Source organism: Silurus meridionalis, chromosome 6 (assembly GCF_014805685.1).
Source record: "Silurus meridionalis isolate SWU-2019-XX chromosome 6, ASM1480568v1, whole genome shotgun sequence".
NCBI classification, from domain to species: domain Eukaryota; kingdom Metazoa; phylum Chordata; class Actinopteri; order Siluriformes; family Siluridae; genus Silurus; species Silurus meridionalis.
In genome coordinates, this window is record NC_060889.1 from 29,621,164 (window position 1) to 29,639,677 (window position 18,514).

Here is an 18,514-nt window from a genome sequence, read left to right on the forward strand (position 1 = left end):
ATGACACAAAATGCCTGGCAACAAAAGTAAAATCCTCCTCTCAGACTGGGGAAGTGAAAATCCTGCTCCAATTCGCTTTTATTTGCACTTTGTAGTAGTTTTCATTGTGGGTTCCCTGGTGGTCTAGTGGTTAGGATGCGGCGCTCTCACCACTGCAGCCCGGGTTTGATCCCTGGTCATGGAACCAACCCCAGCTACTTTCAGTGCCAGTCCCAAGCTTGGATAAATGGGGAGGGTTGCGTTAGGAAGGGCAGCCAGCGTAAAAACGTGCCACATCAAACGTGCGGAGGATCCACTGTGGTGACCCCTAACGGGAGAAGCCGAAATAAAGTTTAGTGGTTTTCATTGTCTAAACACTGGGTGCTGTAAAAATTTTACATTTAAAAAGCTGCTAAAATAAATAAAACATTGGCTTTTTTGTCATACTGAAACATTTTTATCTTTGGAAATGCAACATAGATTTTTGGTATTTAATAAAAAATGCATGGAGTTGTGAAGTGGGATTATATGCAGATTAATATTTGATGAACAGTTGATATAAATGGTTGGGCTTTGATCTATGGATGGGTCACCATTGTCTGAAAAGTGTTTGAAGTAGAGGTGGCAGGTGTCTTTTTTATAATAATGATGGTAATAGATGATTTAATAGGATTCCTCGAGGCAGGTATCACTAGATACTAACTTTCAAGAGAATATCATACTTAAGAAATGATGACTGAATAATTTTCATGTTTACATTCTGTTCTTTGTTTCTGTTCCCTTTTCAGTGCTGGTTTCACTTTTAACAGTGGCTCATGCTCAAGGTGATTTATTTATAAATTATCCTTTATATCGTGTATATCGTGTTTTTAGTTAAGATATAAGGATGAATGTGATTACAATATAGAATAAATTGATTATTCTTTTCTTATTTTAAAACTTTTGAATGTTTGAATTAAAGGAACATTGCATGTAGCTTTGAAACTCTGTTTTGCACACACTAATTAGCTGGTGGTCTTTACATATATGCACTTACTGTATATCTAGATATATGTATATGTTATAAGGGCCTGGATATCATAGTTGTAATAAATGTAAAACATGGACTTAGCATCAAATGTTAAATCTATTGTATTCTGACATCATCATATGTTAAAGCACAGTGACTCTACTGCATGTGTTGAGGAAAACAAAAAAAAAACTTCTAAAAGAAAATGTGCTGCTTATAGTAGAATTTCCTCATCTAGACTTTCTAAGTCGTTGCCCTGAGGTAGATCTGGAAGAAAATTAGTTTCACACCATCTAGGTTTCTTCACTTTGTTTCGCTTTCCTCTCTTTTCAGAATTCAGATTTCTGACAACTTGCATCTCTCAGCTTTCATCTGTAGTTGCCCATCTTAAACTTCAAACTAATTTTCCACCCATACCATCCAGATGTAGAGCTTGGCTCTTTGAGACCGGAGTGTCTTTCAATTAAGGCAGCTGCTACACTGTCAATCTCTTCATATCCAGCATAGGCTTTGTATGAGTATATAGTTTCTAGAAGTTGCTCAAGAATGTAAATTTTCACGTCTCAGGGAATTGACAGAAGTGTTCCATCCTTTCGAAATGTCTCTTTACCTTGTCTTAGCCTTAACTCCACATCATGTGTAAAAATAGGGATGGGAAAGGTGGTTGGCCATGGCTGCGAATGGGTGGCAGATGGCTCCGAATGGATGCTGGGTGAAGAAGCTGATGGGGATGAAAATTCACTTAAAATTGCAGTGTCGAAACTGGAGTCCAACAATGTATCTGGAAAAGAGATTAAAAGGATCTTAAAGAAGCGCAATGTCTCATCAGAAAATTGTCCAGTAGCTAGGAGCTCAATAATAGCTTTCAGATCTAGTAAGATTTCCTAAGGTTTGTCTCCGTCTGGTACTCTGTGACCCATCATCAATGGCAGTAGCCTTAGCAGAGTCCAGTTTAATCGTAGTCAATATCCTTGCAACTAGCTAGGCAAAATCTGCAAAACTTATTAACATTGAAACATTAGTGGAAGCCAGCTAGCGATTCCGCTGACACATACAAGACAGAACCCAAATACAGTTCACTAAATTGAGACGTTATATTTTAAGATTTATGAGCTAAAATCTCGTCTTTTTTTGAATATATATTCCTTCTTCTTCAAGGACTTTAATGTCCCTAATCAGTGGTTGATAAATTGCATCATAGCCATAATTCTTTACATTATTGCTATTAAACAGTTCTAGTAAGTTCTTCTTGTTTCTCTTGTTCTTCTTCTTCTTATTTTTCTTTCAGCTTCTCTCATACCCTTCTTTCCATACCCCCCTGTCCTCTACATTTGCTCTTTCAACCCAACTATCTGCATGTCTTCCTTCACCACATCCATCCTGTCTCAACTTTGTTAAAATAGTACGTTATTATGACGAAGAGTTTCTGGTACATGTGCAATACACAGAAAATTGACAGAACCGATGTCCATTTCCCATCAAGTTTAGACTGTTAGAACTCATCCAATTATGTAGTGAGACACTGCAAGCTGACAGGACATGATTTTACTGGTTCATCTGACTAAAACTCAAAATCTTTTTTAACGGTGTGCAACAGCGAATTTATGACTTTTTAAGACCGGAAATTTTTATTTTTAAGCTTTTTAAGACCCTTCGGAAAACCTTTAAACCAGAGTGACTTACATTTATCTCGTTCATACATCTGAGCAGCGATGGGGTTAAGGGCCTTGCTCAGGGGCCCAGGAATAACAGCTTGGTGTGGATGGGATTTGAACTCATGAGCTTTGGATCAAAAGTTGACTGCCTTCACCACTAAGCTACCACCACCTTTACATGGGATCAAGCTCAAAAGTTTTCATCCCTATGATTTCTAGAAAAAACTTACATGGTGAAAGCAAAGGCTTCGTCTGAGCAACGGTCCAGGTCTTTGTGTGCCGAAGGCTTGTTGGCGAACTCCACGATGCCCTTTACTGTGGGCTGCAGTCATCCACAATAGCATGGCTCTTCCACTGTGAAGACTGTTTCTTCCCCTCAGGGTCCTACACGTACACTAAGTTTCATCACCAGTGATGATCTAAGATTTGAAGTTTGCATGGGGCCAAACTTGGCAGTAAAATGACACATCTTAAAATCACACGTGAGAATCACGTCAAACGTCTCTAGCAGATTTGCCCAGTTTCACACAGAATTACACGTTTTAACTTGCTGTCCATGATAAAATTGCAGACGTGGAGACACACGTTCAGAATAGCACTAGTTGCACAGCTCCTGATGTACACAGGATGATGTCTCGTGGCACACTGACTCATGAAGGTCGGTGCTCCCTGCGATTGTCTGAGGCCTTTTAATGTCTGGATGCAGTGCATATTTTTAAGTTGAGTTCTAACAGACTCTGAGCCGACACTCTTATGAATCCTTTAAACCAACCAAACTGTGAATCAGCATTCCAAACTAGTCAGATAGTGCAGTGGTTTCGAACCTTTTTATCAGGAGACCCCTATTTTAACAGTAAAACATATTTTAACTACTCTTATACACCCCCATAATTCAAGATTGCTGTCCAAATAAGTCCTTGTTTTTGTTTTAGTCATTTTATCTTCTCCCTGGCATTTTATCTTCTTTCTGGCTTCACTTGCAATATTTTCTCGTTGTTCCATCTTTTCTTAGATCTACAGTACGTCTGTCCTGCAAAAAATGTCTTCTCTCTTAATGTAAGAATTATTTTAGAAACATTAAGAATTTATTTGATTATCAATTGATTTTATTAAATTAATCAAATACTTTAATAAAAAATAATAATAATCAAGAGTGCACTTGGAGACCCCTAGAAAATCTTTAGCGACCCCTAGTGGTCGAGTATCAAATAGTTGTATCAAATGTACAATATAAACTTTGAATTATATATAAAATGTTTTATTTTAACATGTTTATAAGTAAACATAGTAACTCTTAAGTGAAAAGTAGCTTTAACACTTTCATCAATTTAAACCAACAGCTAAACCCAAACTGACTTTCAGAGTGAATCCTCAGAGCTCCATCTACACTGGAGACACCATCACTCTGAGCTGTGAGCTGCAGGAGACGACTGGATGGGAGTTTCTCTATTATAATCAGTGGTTTCAGCTTCTGAACAGTGAACCAGCAAACTCATTTAAAGTGACAGTTAATAATGCAGGAGAAACAGTGTTCTGGTGTCTTGCACGCACAAGAAACTACAACAATGACGACTCCTACACAGAGTTCAGTGAACCTGTTAAGATTACAGTAAAAGGTATGTGATAATTGAAACCCTTAAAATGTTTTGCTGTACAGTATTTAAATAACAAATGTTTAATAATTATTGCAATTCCATGTTGTTCTATAATGTTTTAAATTCAGCAATATTATTCAGCAATAAATAAACCACCAACAAAATTATTTTAACAACAAACCACATAATTTAAATTCTGGATTCTGATCAAATTCTGGTCTTTTATAAAAAAAAATAATAATAAATAAAAAAAATAATAATAATCAAAAAAATACCCTTGCAGTTGTTATGGTGAAGTTTTGTATCAGCGTTTTGTAACAATGATTAATAAGATTCATCTTTATAGCTTTAAAGTTTTATTAATGAAAGTGTGTGTAACTGATATAAAGACACTTCACTCCTGTCAGTAGTGTACACGTGTACAGAATCAGTGGTGTTAAAGTTTTAAACTTTTTACTATTAAACTGTTTAAGTATTAAATCCTTAAGCTTCAGTGATGCTGTTACACTGTAAGATGTGACTATAAGTTTGGATTGTTGATGCATTAGACACAATTATACATTCAAGATATTTTCTATTACTGTTCATTCAAAAAGTCTGCTGATTATCTGTGCAGAAGGGAGACCACATCCAGTACTGAGTGTATCTCCACAGAACTGGCTGACTGAAGGAGACTCAGTGACTCTAAGCTGTGAGGTTACAGACTCCTCTACAGACTGGACATTCAGCTGGTACACAGTTGTTCCCTACAGAGACGGAGTAACTGCAACACAAAATAGTCATTTCTCTGTAATGTATGTGGAGCTTCTCTCAGACAGCAGCAGAGGATCTGGAGGCTCCTACACTCTCAGTCCTTCTGCTCTTCATCACACAGGAGTTTATGTGTGTAGAGGAGAGAGAGGAGAACCAGCCTTTTACACACTGTACAGCAATCCACAGCCTCTATGGATCTCTGGTGAGGACAATTAACTATTTTTAAATAGTATCAGAAAAATTAATATATAAGAATAAATGTATGTATAATTTCTTTGTTAATGCAAATTAAGCGGTTAAATGACAAGTCTTTGTAACAATTGCAAGATGTTCCTCTTTTCCCCAGTTTTGATTTTGTTTATTATATTTAAACTTTGCCGTATCTGGGGAGAAAAATGAACTGATAAATTTGTTTAAAAAGTGTCAGAGGAATAAATATAGACCAATCAGTCATAACATTATGACATTAAAACATTATGTGTGGTGAAGTGAAGAACACTGCAAATGAACATTTTTTTCTTCAAGCTGATGTTAGAAGCAGAAAAAATGGGCTAGCGTAAGGATTAGAGCGAGTTTGACAAATTGTGACGTCTAGACGACTGGGTCTGAGCATCTTCAAAAACTGCAGCTCTTGTGGGATGTTCCTGGTCTGCAATGGTCAGTATATATCAAAAGTGCTCCAAAGAAGGAACTGTGGTGAACTAGCGAAAGGATTGTGGGCTGTCAAGGCTCATTGATGCACGTGAGGAGTGAAGGCTGGTCCATGTGTTCCGACCCAACAGACGAGCTCATGTAGCTTAAACTGCTGAAGAAGTTCATGCTGTTAATGATCGATGAGTCAGAACTATTGGTGGTCATAATGTAATGCCTTCTTCTTCTTCTTCTTCTTCTCCTTTCGGCTGCTCCCATTAGGGGTCGCCACAGCGGATCATCCATCTTCATACAGCCCTGTCCTTTACATCTGCCTCTTTCACACCAACTACCTGCATTTCTTCTCTTACCACATCCATAAACCTTCTCCTTGGTCTTACTTTTTTCCTCCTTCCTGATGGCTCCATCCTCAGCATTCTTCTACCAATATAACTCATGTCCCTACTCTGCACATGTCCAAACCATCTCAAGCTCGCCTCCCTCACCTTGTCACCAAAACATCCTACATGGGCTGTCCCACTAATAAACTCATTTTTAATCATGTCCATCCTCGTCATTCCCAACGAAAACCTTAACATCTTCAGCTCTGTTACCCCCAGCTCCGCCTCCTGTCTTTTACTCAATGCCACTGTCTCTAATCCATACAACATTGCAGGTCTCACCACAGACCTATAAACTTTCCCTTTCATTCTTGCAGATACCCTACTATCACAAATCACTCCTGTCACTCTTCTCCACCCACTCCACCCTGCCTGCACTCTTTTCTTTACTTCCCTAACACACTCTCCATTACTTTGCACTGTTGACCCTAGGTACCTGAACTCCTCCACCTTCTCCACCTTTTCTCTCTGTAACCGCACCACTCCACTGCCCTCCCTCTCATTTATGCACATGTACCTCGTCCGTCAACCTGTCCATCACCACTGCAAACAGGAAAGGGCCGATCCTTGATGCAGTCCAACCTTCACCCTGAACCAGTCTGTCATTCCTACTGCACACTTCACTGCTGTCACACTGTCCTCATACATGTCCTGCACCACCCTCACATACTTCTCTGACACACCTGACTTCCTCATACAATACCACAACTCCTCTCTTGGCACTCTGTCATACGCTTTCTCTAAATCCACAAATACACAATGCAATTTCTTCTGTCTTTCTCTATACTTCTCCATCAACATCCTCAAAGCAAATAAGGCATCTGTGGTGCTCTTCCTTTGCATGAAACCATACTGTTGCTCACAGATGGTCACCTCTACTCTCAGCCTGGCTTCCACTACTCTTTCCCATAACTTCATGGTGTGACTGATCAACTTTATTCCCCTGTAGTTACTGCAGGTCTGCACATCTCTCTTATTCTTAAAGATTGGCACCAGCACACTTCTTCTCCATTCCTCAGGCATCCTCTCACCTTCCAGAATCTTGTTAAACAATCTGGTTAAAAACTCCACTGCCATCTCTCCTAAACATCTCCATGTTTCGACAGGTATGTCATCTGGTCCAACCGACTTTCCACTCTTCATCCTCTTAATTGCTTCTCTCACTTCCTCCCTACTAATCCTATCCACATCCTGCTTCACCAACTCCACATCATCCAACCTTCTCTCCCTCTGATTTTCCTCATTCATCAGCTGCTCAATATACTCCCTCCATCTTCTCAACACACTTTCTTCACTAGTCAACAAATTTCCATCTCCATCCTTTACTGCTCTAACTTGCAACACATCCTTCCCAGCTTGGTTCCTCTGCCTGGCCAATCGGTACAAATCCTTTTCTCCTCCCTTAGTGTCCAACCTCTCATACAGCTCCTCCTATGCCTTTTCCTTGGCTTTCGCCACATCCCTCTTTACCTGCTGCCGCATCTCCTTGTACTCCTGCCTACTTTTCTCATCACTCTGTCGATCCCACTTCTGTTTTGCCAACCTTTTTCTCCTTATGCTCTTCTGCACTTCCTCATTCCACCACCACGTCTCTTTGTCTTGCTTTCTATTTCCAGATTCTTTCCAGATTCTATTTTCAGATTTCACACCAAGTACTTTTCTAGCTGCCTCTGCCTTTCTAGCTGCCTCCCTTTATAGCTATAGCAATATTATTATGTCCACTGCTTACATCCTTCTGTAAATCTCTGTGTATAGTAATAGGCATCTGTATAGCATGTTCATAATACATTTATATATATACATCTGTATATTATTGTTCATAGTACATATATACTCATCTGTAATTATATTTATAGTACATATATATATACACTACTCTGTATATTGTGTTTTACATATATAACATATATTCATCTGTATACAACATTTATAGTACATATTCATCTTTTAATTACTGTTTATAGTCTTTATTTTATTTAACTGTAAATTCATGTTAAATCTATATATCCTGCACTTGCTGTTATTGCACTCTGGTTAGACCCAAACTGCATTTCGTTGCATTGTACTTGTACATGTGTAATGACAATAAAGTTGAATCTAATCTAATCTAATCTAATCTAATCTAATCTAATCTAATCACTCCTGCAGTAGTTTCCCAATCATCCAACACCTCTTCACCACCACCGAGCCCCTGACTGACCTCTTCCCTGAACCTCACACTACACTCTTCTCAGTTTCCACCATCTTATTCTTCTTTCAGTCCTCACTCTCCTCCTTTTCTTCTTCGCCTACATAACATCCAAAAGACCACCACTCGATGCTGTCTACCTACACTGTCCCCCGCCAACACCATGCAGTCTTCAATCTCCTTCAGGTTGCATCTCCTGCATAGAACATAGTCCACCTGTGTGCACCTTCCTCCACTTTTATAGGTCACCTTATGATCATTTTTCATATTAAAATACGTAAAATAAAATACTTCACCTACATGCCCATTAAAGTCTGCCCCAATCACCAATCGTTCTTTCCTAGGTACACCATCTACCGCTTCATCTAATTCACTCCAGAATCTTTCCTTCTCCTCCATCTCACAGCCGACTTGTGGATCATAGGCACTGATGACATTTATCATCATCCCTTCAACTTCCACCTTCACGTTCATCACCCTGTCAGAAACTCTCTTCACCTCCACTACACTTTTACTGTACTCATCCATTCAGAATCACCCCATACACCATTTCTCTTTCCATCCACACCATGATAGAACAGTTTAAACCCACCTCCAATGTTCCTGCTCTTACTCCCTTTCCACTTGGTCTCCTGAACACACAACATACAGTTGTGTTCAAAATTATTCAACCCCCACTGAAATTAATTGTTTTGGTCGGTTTGACATTGATTATGATCATTCAGTCATCCTGCTTACAATTAAATCAAAGAGGCACGTGGAGGTCAGACAAATATAACATAACATTTATAATGAAATAACCACAAATGTCTTTTCTGAGCTCACATCATTATCAGTTTTATTCAACCCCCAAGTGACATTCAATCTTAGTACTTAGTACAACATCCTTTTACAGTTATAACAGCTTTTAAACGTGAAGCATAGCTTGACACAAGTGTCTTGCAGCGATCTACGGGTATCTTCGCCCATTCATCATGGGCAAAAGCCTCCAGTTCAGTCACATTCTTAGGCTTGCGCACTGCAACTGCTTTCTTTAAGTCCCACCAGAGGTTCTCAATCGGATTTAAGTCTGGTGACTGCGATGGCCACTTCAAAATGTTCCAGCCTTTAATCTGCAACCATGCTCTAGTGGACTTGGAGGTATGCTTGGGATCATTGTCCTGTTGAAAGGTCCAACGTCTTCCAAGCCTCAGGTTTGTGACGGACTGCATCACATTGTCATCCAATATCTCCTGGTACTGAAGAGAATTCATGGTACCTTGCACACGCTGAAGCTTCCCAGTACCTGCAGAAGCAAAACAGCCCCAAAGCATGATTGACCCCCCGCCATGCTTCACAGTAGGCAAGGTGTTCTTTTCTTCATAGGCCTTGTTCTTCCTCCTCCAAACATAGCGTTGATCCATGGGCCCACACAGTTCTAATTTTGTTTCATCAGTCCACAGAATACTATCCCAAAACTTCTGTGGTTTGTCCACATGACTTTTGGCATACTGCAGTCGACTCTTCTTATTCTTTGGGGACAGCAAGGGGGTGCGCCTGGGAGTTCTGGCATGGAGGCCTTCATTACGCAGGGTGCGCCGTATTGTCTGAGCAGAAACTTCAGTACCCACATCTGACAAATCTTTTCTCAGTTCCTCAGCAGTCACACGGGGACTTTTCTCCACTCTACGCTTCAGGTAGCGCACAGCAGTCAAGTCAGCATCTTCTTTCTGCCACGACCAGGTAGCGTTTCAACAGTGCCCTTTGCCTTGAATTTGCAAATGATGCTTCCTATGGTGTCTCTTGGTATGTTTAACATCTTTGCAATCTTCTTATAGCCATTGCCCTTCCTGTGAAGAGTAATCACCTGTTCTCTTGTCTTCCTCGACCATTCTCTTGACCTCACCATGTTTGTAACCACACCAGTAAATGTCTAGAAGGAGCTGAGTATCACAGTCATTTTAAAGCTGCCTAATTGGTGCTTATTAGGCTTTATTGCTTCTCCCTGATATCCACAGGTGTTTTCAATACCTGATTGAAAACACTTCATTGAACCTCTGTTCTTCAGAGTGGTAGTCTTTAAGGGGTTGAATAATTATGTCAATGAAGAATTCACAAAAGAAACATTTACTACTGTATTACAAAACTGATTGATGTCATTTTAGTTGCATATGGTTCTTTAAGAAGTCCTTGTAGGATTTCATTCTGAATACAATTACAAATGTACACTAAATTCCCTAAAACCATTTACAGCATTGGGGGTTGAATAATTTTGAACACAACTGTATCTACCTTTCTCCTCTCCATCATATCAGCTATCTCTCACCCTTTACCAGTCATAGTACCAACATTTAAAGTACCAACCCAAACCTCCACTCTACTACACTTCTCCTTTTCCTGCCGTCTCTGTAGACGTCTTCCTTCTCCTCCTTCGGCCAACAGTAGCCCAATTTCCACCGGTACCCTGTCGGCTAACGATACCTGTAGTAGTCGTTGTTAACCCGGGCCTCGACCGATCCGGTATGAAATTCTTATTTGTGATCCGCATATTCGATTGGCACACGTTTTACGCTGGATGCCCTTCCTAACGCAACCCTCCCCATTTACATGGCCTTGGGACCGGCACTAAGAGTGCACTGGCTTGTGCATCCATAATGGCTTGGTTTATAATGTTATGCCGAATCAGTGTTTTGCATTCTTTCTACTTTTTTATACACACTTGTATACTCATTGCATTACAATTTGTACATATATTTATTTCTTTTTGTTCTGTGTTTAAGGTGAATCTCCTCCAGTGTCTCTGATCATCAGTCCCAGCAGAACTCAACACTTTACTGATGACTCTCTCTCACTGAGCTGTGAGGACCAGAGTAACTCTACTGGATGGACAGTGAGACGATATACAGAGAGTAAAGGAGTGTTAGATTGTTCACAGTGGGGATCAGTTACAGGATCTACGTGTAACATCAGCTTCCTCTCCACATCCTACACTGGAGTTTACTGGTGTGAGTCTGAATCTGGAGAAAACAGTAATCCTGTCAACATCACAGTTCATGGTGAGTCTTCATGTAGTGTGTTTACTGTTAAAGAGAAAGAGAAATGTTTCATTTCAGAATATTCAAAACAGCAAGAGTTTTTAAATGATAAAGATGTAGATGATGGAGTGGATAGGAAGAGCATAGAGCTCAGTGCTGTCACCTGTGACTGTTTCTCTGCACACACTCTTCACTCCTTCATTCTTGCATGTTCACTGATGCTGCTGTACACACTCAGTAGTGTCGCCTCACACATTCTATTAAACATTAGATTTAAACAGCATCATGTGTTTCGTTAAGTTACATGTATTGTAGAAGATGCTGCAGCTTCTCCTCTTGATATTTTCACACAACACAGTTTACAGTCTGCTTTATTTTCATCATTAATTATGAAATATTTCCAGATCAATTTCATTTCCTGTCATCTGTTCATTAGTACAACATCCACTAGTCTGAAGAAGCACATCAGATGTTAATATTAGTTTAGTGTGAAACTGAGCTTCTTCACTACAGTAGATATCTGTACAGAGCAAACAGCACCATCAGGGACTTCTCCAATCCTAGTCACAAATTGTGCCAAAAAATTCTCCATTCTCCATTCAAGAGAAGTACCAAGAAAATTTTTCTACCAGATCTTCCTTTTTTATATTGTAATTGTGATTTTCTGTGTTCTAGAAGGTGATGTGATCCTGGAGAGTTCTGTCCATCCTGTGACTGAGGGACATCCTCTGACTCTACACTGTTTATATCGTAACACAAATCCCTCAAACCTCCGAGCTGATTTCTATAAAGATGGATCAGTCGTCCAGAACCAGACTACAGGAGAGATAATCATCCATAAAGTCTCAAAGTCAGATGAAGGATTCTACCACTGTAAACACCCAGAGAGAGGAGAGTCACCGAGAAGCTGGATCTCAGTCAGACGTGAGAATTTTACATTAATTTAATTTTTTTTTGTAGAAAGCTTTTAACAGTGGACAATGTCTCAAAGCAGCTTTACACAGAAATCATATCACTATTTATTTAACTGTAACTTAATAAGTTGAACTCCGTATCCCTACATAATGTAAGCTGTAGTGTGTAGTTTATGTAAATTTGTGTACAAAATCCAGTGTTCATATGCCATATTACTCCTGTGCCTAGAAATGAGCATTGATTTACTTGTGCTGCAGTTTAAGCTAAACATGTTCAGTTCAGCATGAATAAAGTGATATTATAATTATTATTGTATTTTGTATCAGGTCCATCACATGTAGAAGCTCCATTCTCAGTGCTCATGCTGATCAGTAGTGTAGTGACGGCATCTCCATATCTGCTGATCACCATCATTCTGCTGGTCAAATGTTACAGAGCTCGAGGTAAGAACTCTTTCAGTATCTCTACATTTCACATAATCAGCCACTCTCATTTATAAGCATTAAAACAAACCCTCTTTAAACTGTGTTCAGGACGAGATCAAATGCAGCCTGGTTGCTTTTCTGCCATAAATGATGTGAATTTCTTTAACAGCTCACACTGATGAAGACAGAATTGAGAATGCAGTCATAGAGGAGTGAACAAAGTTCATTTCCAAAAAGAGGATGAATTTACTGTCAAATCATTATTTTATTATTGCTTATTGCTTTGTGTGAATTTTTAAATAATACATAATTGTTATATAAGTGTCATGCTGTTATTTGTTCTGCATCTTATAAACATCCTCAATGTTATGACTGGATTTGTTTAGTTAAAGCCTGCAAACCTCCTCATGAGGTGAAATTTACCATGTGTTTTGTAAAGCCTACAAAATACCATCTGTGTCCCAGTGTAGTCACCTGCACCTTTAAACCTCAAAACATTTCCTGTAATTGTAATAAAGCTTATAAAAAGCACAGAAATCAGCACAAATGATTGTTTAGAAAAAAAAAAAAAAATACTTGCTGGACCTCCGTTAACACAAATCATACAGCAGTAGAGTTTAATTCAGACAGAATGGAATAAGATGAAACAGTATCAGGTGAAAGATGGAAATCTGCATTGTTTAAGAATCTAAAGACTAGAAGGTGTGTTGTGTGCTAGAACATGCACTAGTGAGATTTGCTTCATATCCAGAGAGTGAATATGGTTTCAGTTGCAGGATTTGAGAATGAAAATGTGCAGTGTGCAATGTTTTCTGTAAATGTGACTGCAGTCAGAGCGGTTGGTGAGAAGCTCAGTGTTACTGGAGTTAAAGGAAGATAAAAATTGGAATGGAAATGGATAAAAATAAAAACAAGTTTGTTGGCTGGTTATCTGAATTATGGTGGTAAACGTTTATTATAGTTTGTGTTTTCTCAGTATCAGTTCTACCACTACTGTATATGTACTGCTGTGTTTTCTTCTTTTCTTTTTGAGATTGGCTCAAATTACAAGGAGTAGACTTTCAATCTCATTAATTTCCTGCAGGATTGGAAAGAAATTGACTTTATGAGAAAGTTATCTGGATGTTAGTGTAAGATGGTTCTCACACTGATTCTCACACTTTCTTTGTCTGTTCAGTGTCTATAGAATATTTAAAATGTTTGTATGTAAGGAATACAGGAAGTCTTTATCTGGGCTCACACATCTCCAGCTAGTATATCTTCTTATCTAAACAGGAAACAACTTCAGGTCAGGCTTTCTTTCCTATGTGTATATATACTTCTGTTGCCTGCAATAAACCGAAGAAGACCATTGCTCCATTCTGTGTGCTGTGTGATTATGCATTAATTGGTAATTAATGATGACCATTTTCTTTGGTGGGATGAATCCGTCACGACAATGTTTTCCTCACCTTATACGTAAGATGCAAGATTAGAAGACTTTTTTACGGTCTGTCTAATATAGGCTATACTGTCTGAAGAATCCAAAAGAATCCACGATAATTTTATATGCCTCAAAAAAATAGATAAATAAATAAGTTATCACAGAACATCACAGCGAGTGGACTGAACTCCATCCTGTCCCTCTAACGACTGACTGAGTGACAGAGCAGAGGTGTGTGTTAAAGCCGTACCACTTCCTGTGATCTCATACTCTCACACACACACACACACACACACACACACACACACACGCACACATGCACAGTTGCACACATACAACAAGAAAAAAAAGTTCAGTATATAGTATATTACTTATCATCGACTCAGATGTGGTAGTTCTTCTTCACATTTTTCACCTAAAGACACATTTAAGACTGTAAAATCTATGACTTTTAAAAGTCATCATTATCAATCTGCAAACAACCAAAATGTCTAAATGTACATAATTATTCTCGCTGTCCATTTTATAAGGAACACATATAACTGCTCATGCAATTGTGTTACAGAAATCTCCTAGGATTTTCATACACAACAGTTTATAAAGATTAGACACACACGCACGCACGCACGCACGCACGCACGCACGCATGCACGCACACACACACACACAAAGAAAAACAGAGTAAATGATAGAGGTCAGAGGAGAATGGGCAGACTGGAAAAAGCTGACAGGAAGGCTAAAAGAACATCTCTTAGTTCCGTATGTAACCCTGGTTCCCAGACGGAATAAGACACTTTTGGAACAAGGCTTTCAAAACTCTTCTGCGTGAACACGCTCTGAACCACGTGTTATCTGTCCAACAGATGGACCTGACATCACGGGCATGGTAACTTAACGACCAGGGAGCTATAAAGCACATGTGGTGGAGACGCGCTAGCTTCAGAGAGGGAAGGACACATTAGCAGAGATGCACGATGTTTGGCTGAGACACAGCATCTCATTTTCTCTGGAAACCAGGGTTATGTACATAACCTAGAAGTGTTCCTCTTCAGGAACTCGAGCTGCCCTAGGATCTATACTGCCTTTAGTGAGAGCAGCTTCCCTTGAGTCCACAAGAGGATCTGTCATGCCAGCTTGTAAAGGAGGCGAGAGCGCAGACCCCCCCTAATGGTTGATGTATGAGACCACGGATATTTTGTCTGTACTGACCAGCACATGATGGCTCCTCGGGTCTGGGAGGAAATGCTTCAGCACTGGAAGCATGACCAGTATCTCCAGGCACTTGATGTGCGACAAGAGATGGGGCCCTTTCCATAGACCTTGGGCGGCGCAACCTCTGATGAACAACCCAACCCGTGAGGAAGGCATCGGTCGTTAACATTATGTGATGACAAGGAGCTCCCAACACAGGGCCCTGTGACAGGAACCAAGTTTCTTCCACATGTCTGAGGCCCGTAAGGCTCGCACACGTGACCCTGATCAGCAGATTGCCCTCCTGGAAAACCCTCTGGTCCTGAGTCACCACTGCAGGGGTTTATGTGCAAAATTATGTGTAAAATGCCTTTGCCCCTCTAGTGGTAACTGCAGTGTAATTTTAATCCTTTTAGTTTAACTTTTCCGCCACAATATTAAGTTATCGATCAAGTCTGGCCAGTCTCCTCTGACCTCTCATCAACAAACTGTTTACTTTTTGTGTGTATGATCTATATAGACTGCTATGTGTAAAAATCCCTGTAGATTTCTCAGAAGTTTTTTCAGGAGCCACATGATTGGCTGATTGGATAACTGCATTAATGGCTGGTGTACATGTGTTTCTAATAAAGTGTACAGTGAAAATATTCAGCATTATTATATATGTATGTGTTTTACTTTAATTGAGACTATAATATTTTTGACCCATACAGATTTTACATTATGATTCTGAAACATTTAGGTTAAAAAAGGTAACAGGAGTGACCACAAGATGCTCTCTATCTCCCTCTCTTTCTCTCTCTCTCACAAATACACAAACACACACACGCACACGCACATACAGACAGAAAACACCATGTTGGTGAGACAGTTTAGTATTGACTGTACAGGAAGTCTACAGTAATTCAATATGCTGTAGCCAGTGATTGAAAAGTGAAATTAAAATGCCTTTGCCCCCCCTAGTGGTAACTGCAGAATAATTTTAATCTTTTTAGTTTAACTTTTCCGCCACAATATTAAGTTACTGAAGCCTTCTTGTCGAATCGATCAAGTCTGGCCAGTCTCCTCTGACCTCTCATCAACAAAATGTTTACTTTTGTGTGTATAATCTATATAGACTGCTATGTGTGAAAATCCCTGTAGATTTCTGAAATACAAGTTTTTGCAGGAGCCACATGATTGGCTGATTGGATAACTGCAATTATGGGCTGGTGTACATGTGTTTCTAATAAAGTGTACAGTGAAAATATTCAGCACTGTTATTCAATGTGTTTTACATTAATTGAGACTATAATATTTTTTGACCCATACAGATTTTACATTATGATCCTGAAATCTTTAGGTTCAAAAAGGTAACAGCAGTGACCACAAGATGCTCTCTCTCTCCCTGTCACAAATAAACAAGCACACACACATACATACATACACACACACACACATGCACATACACACAGAAAACACCATGTTGATGAGACAGTTTAATATCATGTGTACAGGAAGTCCAAAGTAATTCAATATGCTGTAGCCAGTGATTGAAAAATGAAACTGAAATGTCTTTGTCTCCCTCTAGTGGTAAATGCAGTATAATGTTATTCCTGACCTTGTCCACAATGTAATAGATTAAAATGAAAAAGGGTGTTATATTTGTCACATATACTTTTGAACACAATGAAATTTTATCTTCACATATCTCAGCAATGTTAGGAAGCTGGGGTCAGAGCGCATGGTCAGCGCATGATACAGTGCCCCATAGCACAGAGGGTTAAGGACTATATGCTGGGAGATGAACATAGTGGGGCTTAGAGGCTTGGGGAAAAACCTGATGGGGCATTGAAAAGGTCTCTTGGTTTCTGCAGCAAAGCCAAGTAGCTGGAGCAGCAGGCACTCTGAACCTAACATCCAGGTAATCCAGCCATTTCAGGATGGTTTTAAATTCTGTCAGGATCGAGACTCAAACCAGGGTCAACTGCATGAAAGGCAGGTTTTGCACAGTCTGCCACAGGGAGAATGCAGGGAAAAACTCATAATGTAAAAAAAAAAAAGAATTTACAAACAAAACCCCAAAACTCTGGTCCAAAAAAAAAAAATCAATCAATTCCACAATTCAAAAGGTAAAACCCTCAAAACTCAGCAATTCAGCAAAAATACAAACAGAGCCTTTCTAAGGTAGTAAAAAAAAAAAAAGAATCAAAATACAAAAAAAAAACCCAACATACTGTCCAAATGCACAGCAAAAAATAAACACTGCAATAAGACTCTCAAGAAAAAGTCACAAGACTCCAGAAAATAAAACTCCAGGAAAACAGACCACACAAAGTCAACAAACCAGCCAGAGTAGTACACAAACCTGGGAATTTAGATATACAGGGCTAACAGGACTCATGTGAAAACACTGGAAGCTAATTAGGGACTCGGGGAATAAATGGCGACATCTGGTGGGGAAAAAGTGAATGAAAAGTTAAGCATCAATACATTTCTTTTAATTTCAGAAATAAATCCACAACAATGGAGCAATAAAGGGTTGAACCATGAACACATGTCAACCAGGCGATATAGTCCGAGCACACAGTAGAATAAACCCAAAATGGAAAACTGGGAAAAGTTGTAAAGATGAGTTGGAGAGGAAAGCTAGTTAAACTTTTATTAAGTAATTGAGGAAAAAAATGTCAATTGAATCTGCTATCACTTTAAGAGCCATGAAACCAGGAAGTGCACATTGACCCGAAGATGCACAGACCTTGGGAAATGCCGCCATCTGGTGTGGTAGAGGGGAACTGTCATGAAGGTTGTAACGTGCAGTATACAGTAAAAAGACAACATCGAGCTACATACAAAACATAGCATGAAAGACTGAAAATAAGTTGCCATTGCCACATAAAGTGCATTGTGTGCTGTTGTTCTCACTGCAGATACCTACCAGTTGTGTAAACTCAGTTAGTACCCATAAACAACCTTAATTTAGGAACATGATTGGTTAAATAATTTCATTAATGAGCAGTAGTTTCATTAAGTAGACAGTAAGATTATCATGTGCATTTAGATGATATGGCTATTTACAGCGCTGTTATATTAAATGTGATTTCAATTATTCAAATAATTTTAATCTCAATAAAATAACATCATCAGGTTTTAGTTTTTTAAAACAAACAAATGAATAAATTATGGACATGCTAATATTCTCTCTCTCTCTCTCTCTCTCTCTCTCTCTCTCTCTCTCTCTCTCTCTCACACACACACACACACACACACACACATGCTGTCACTGTGGGTACACAGGAAGTGGTACGGCTTTAAAACACACCTCTTCTCTGTCACTCAGTCAGTCATTAGAGGACA

General features: G+C 39.3%; 1 protein-coding gene across 1 annotated transcript; it reads left to right on the plus strand.

The window, feature by feature from the left end:
- Window positions 1–4,183: 4,183 nt before the first annotated feature.
- Window positions 4,184–12,871, plus strand: LOC124387552 (B-cell receptor CD22-like; the record flags this gene model as incomplete). The annotated part of the gene is made up of 6 exons (XM_046851964.1): window positions 4,184–4,259; window positions 4,855–5,193; window positions 10,970–11,245; window positions 11,900–12,148; window positions 12,466–12,582; window positions 12,734–12,871. Coding segments are annotated over 6 exons (1,104 nt in total), but the record flags the coding sequence as incomplete, so codon positions are not given.
- Window positions 12,872–18,514: the final 5,643 nt, after the last annotated feature.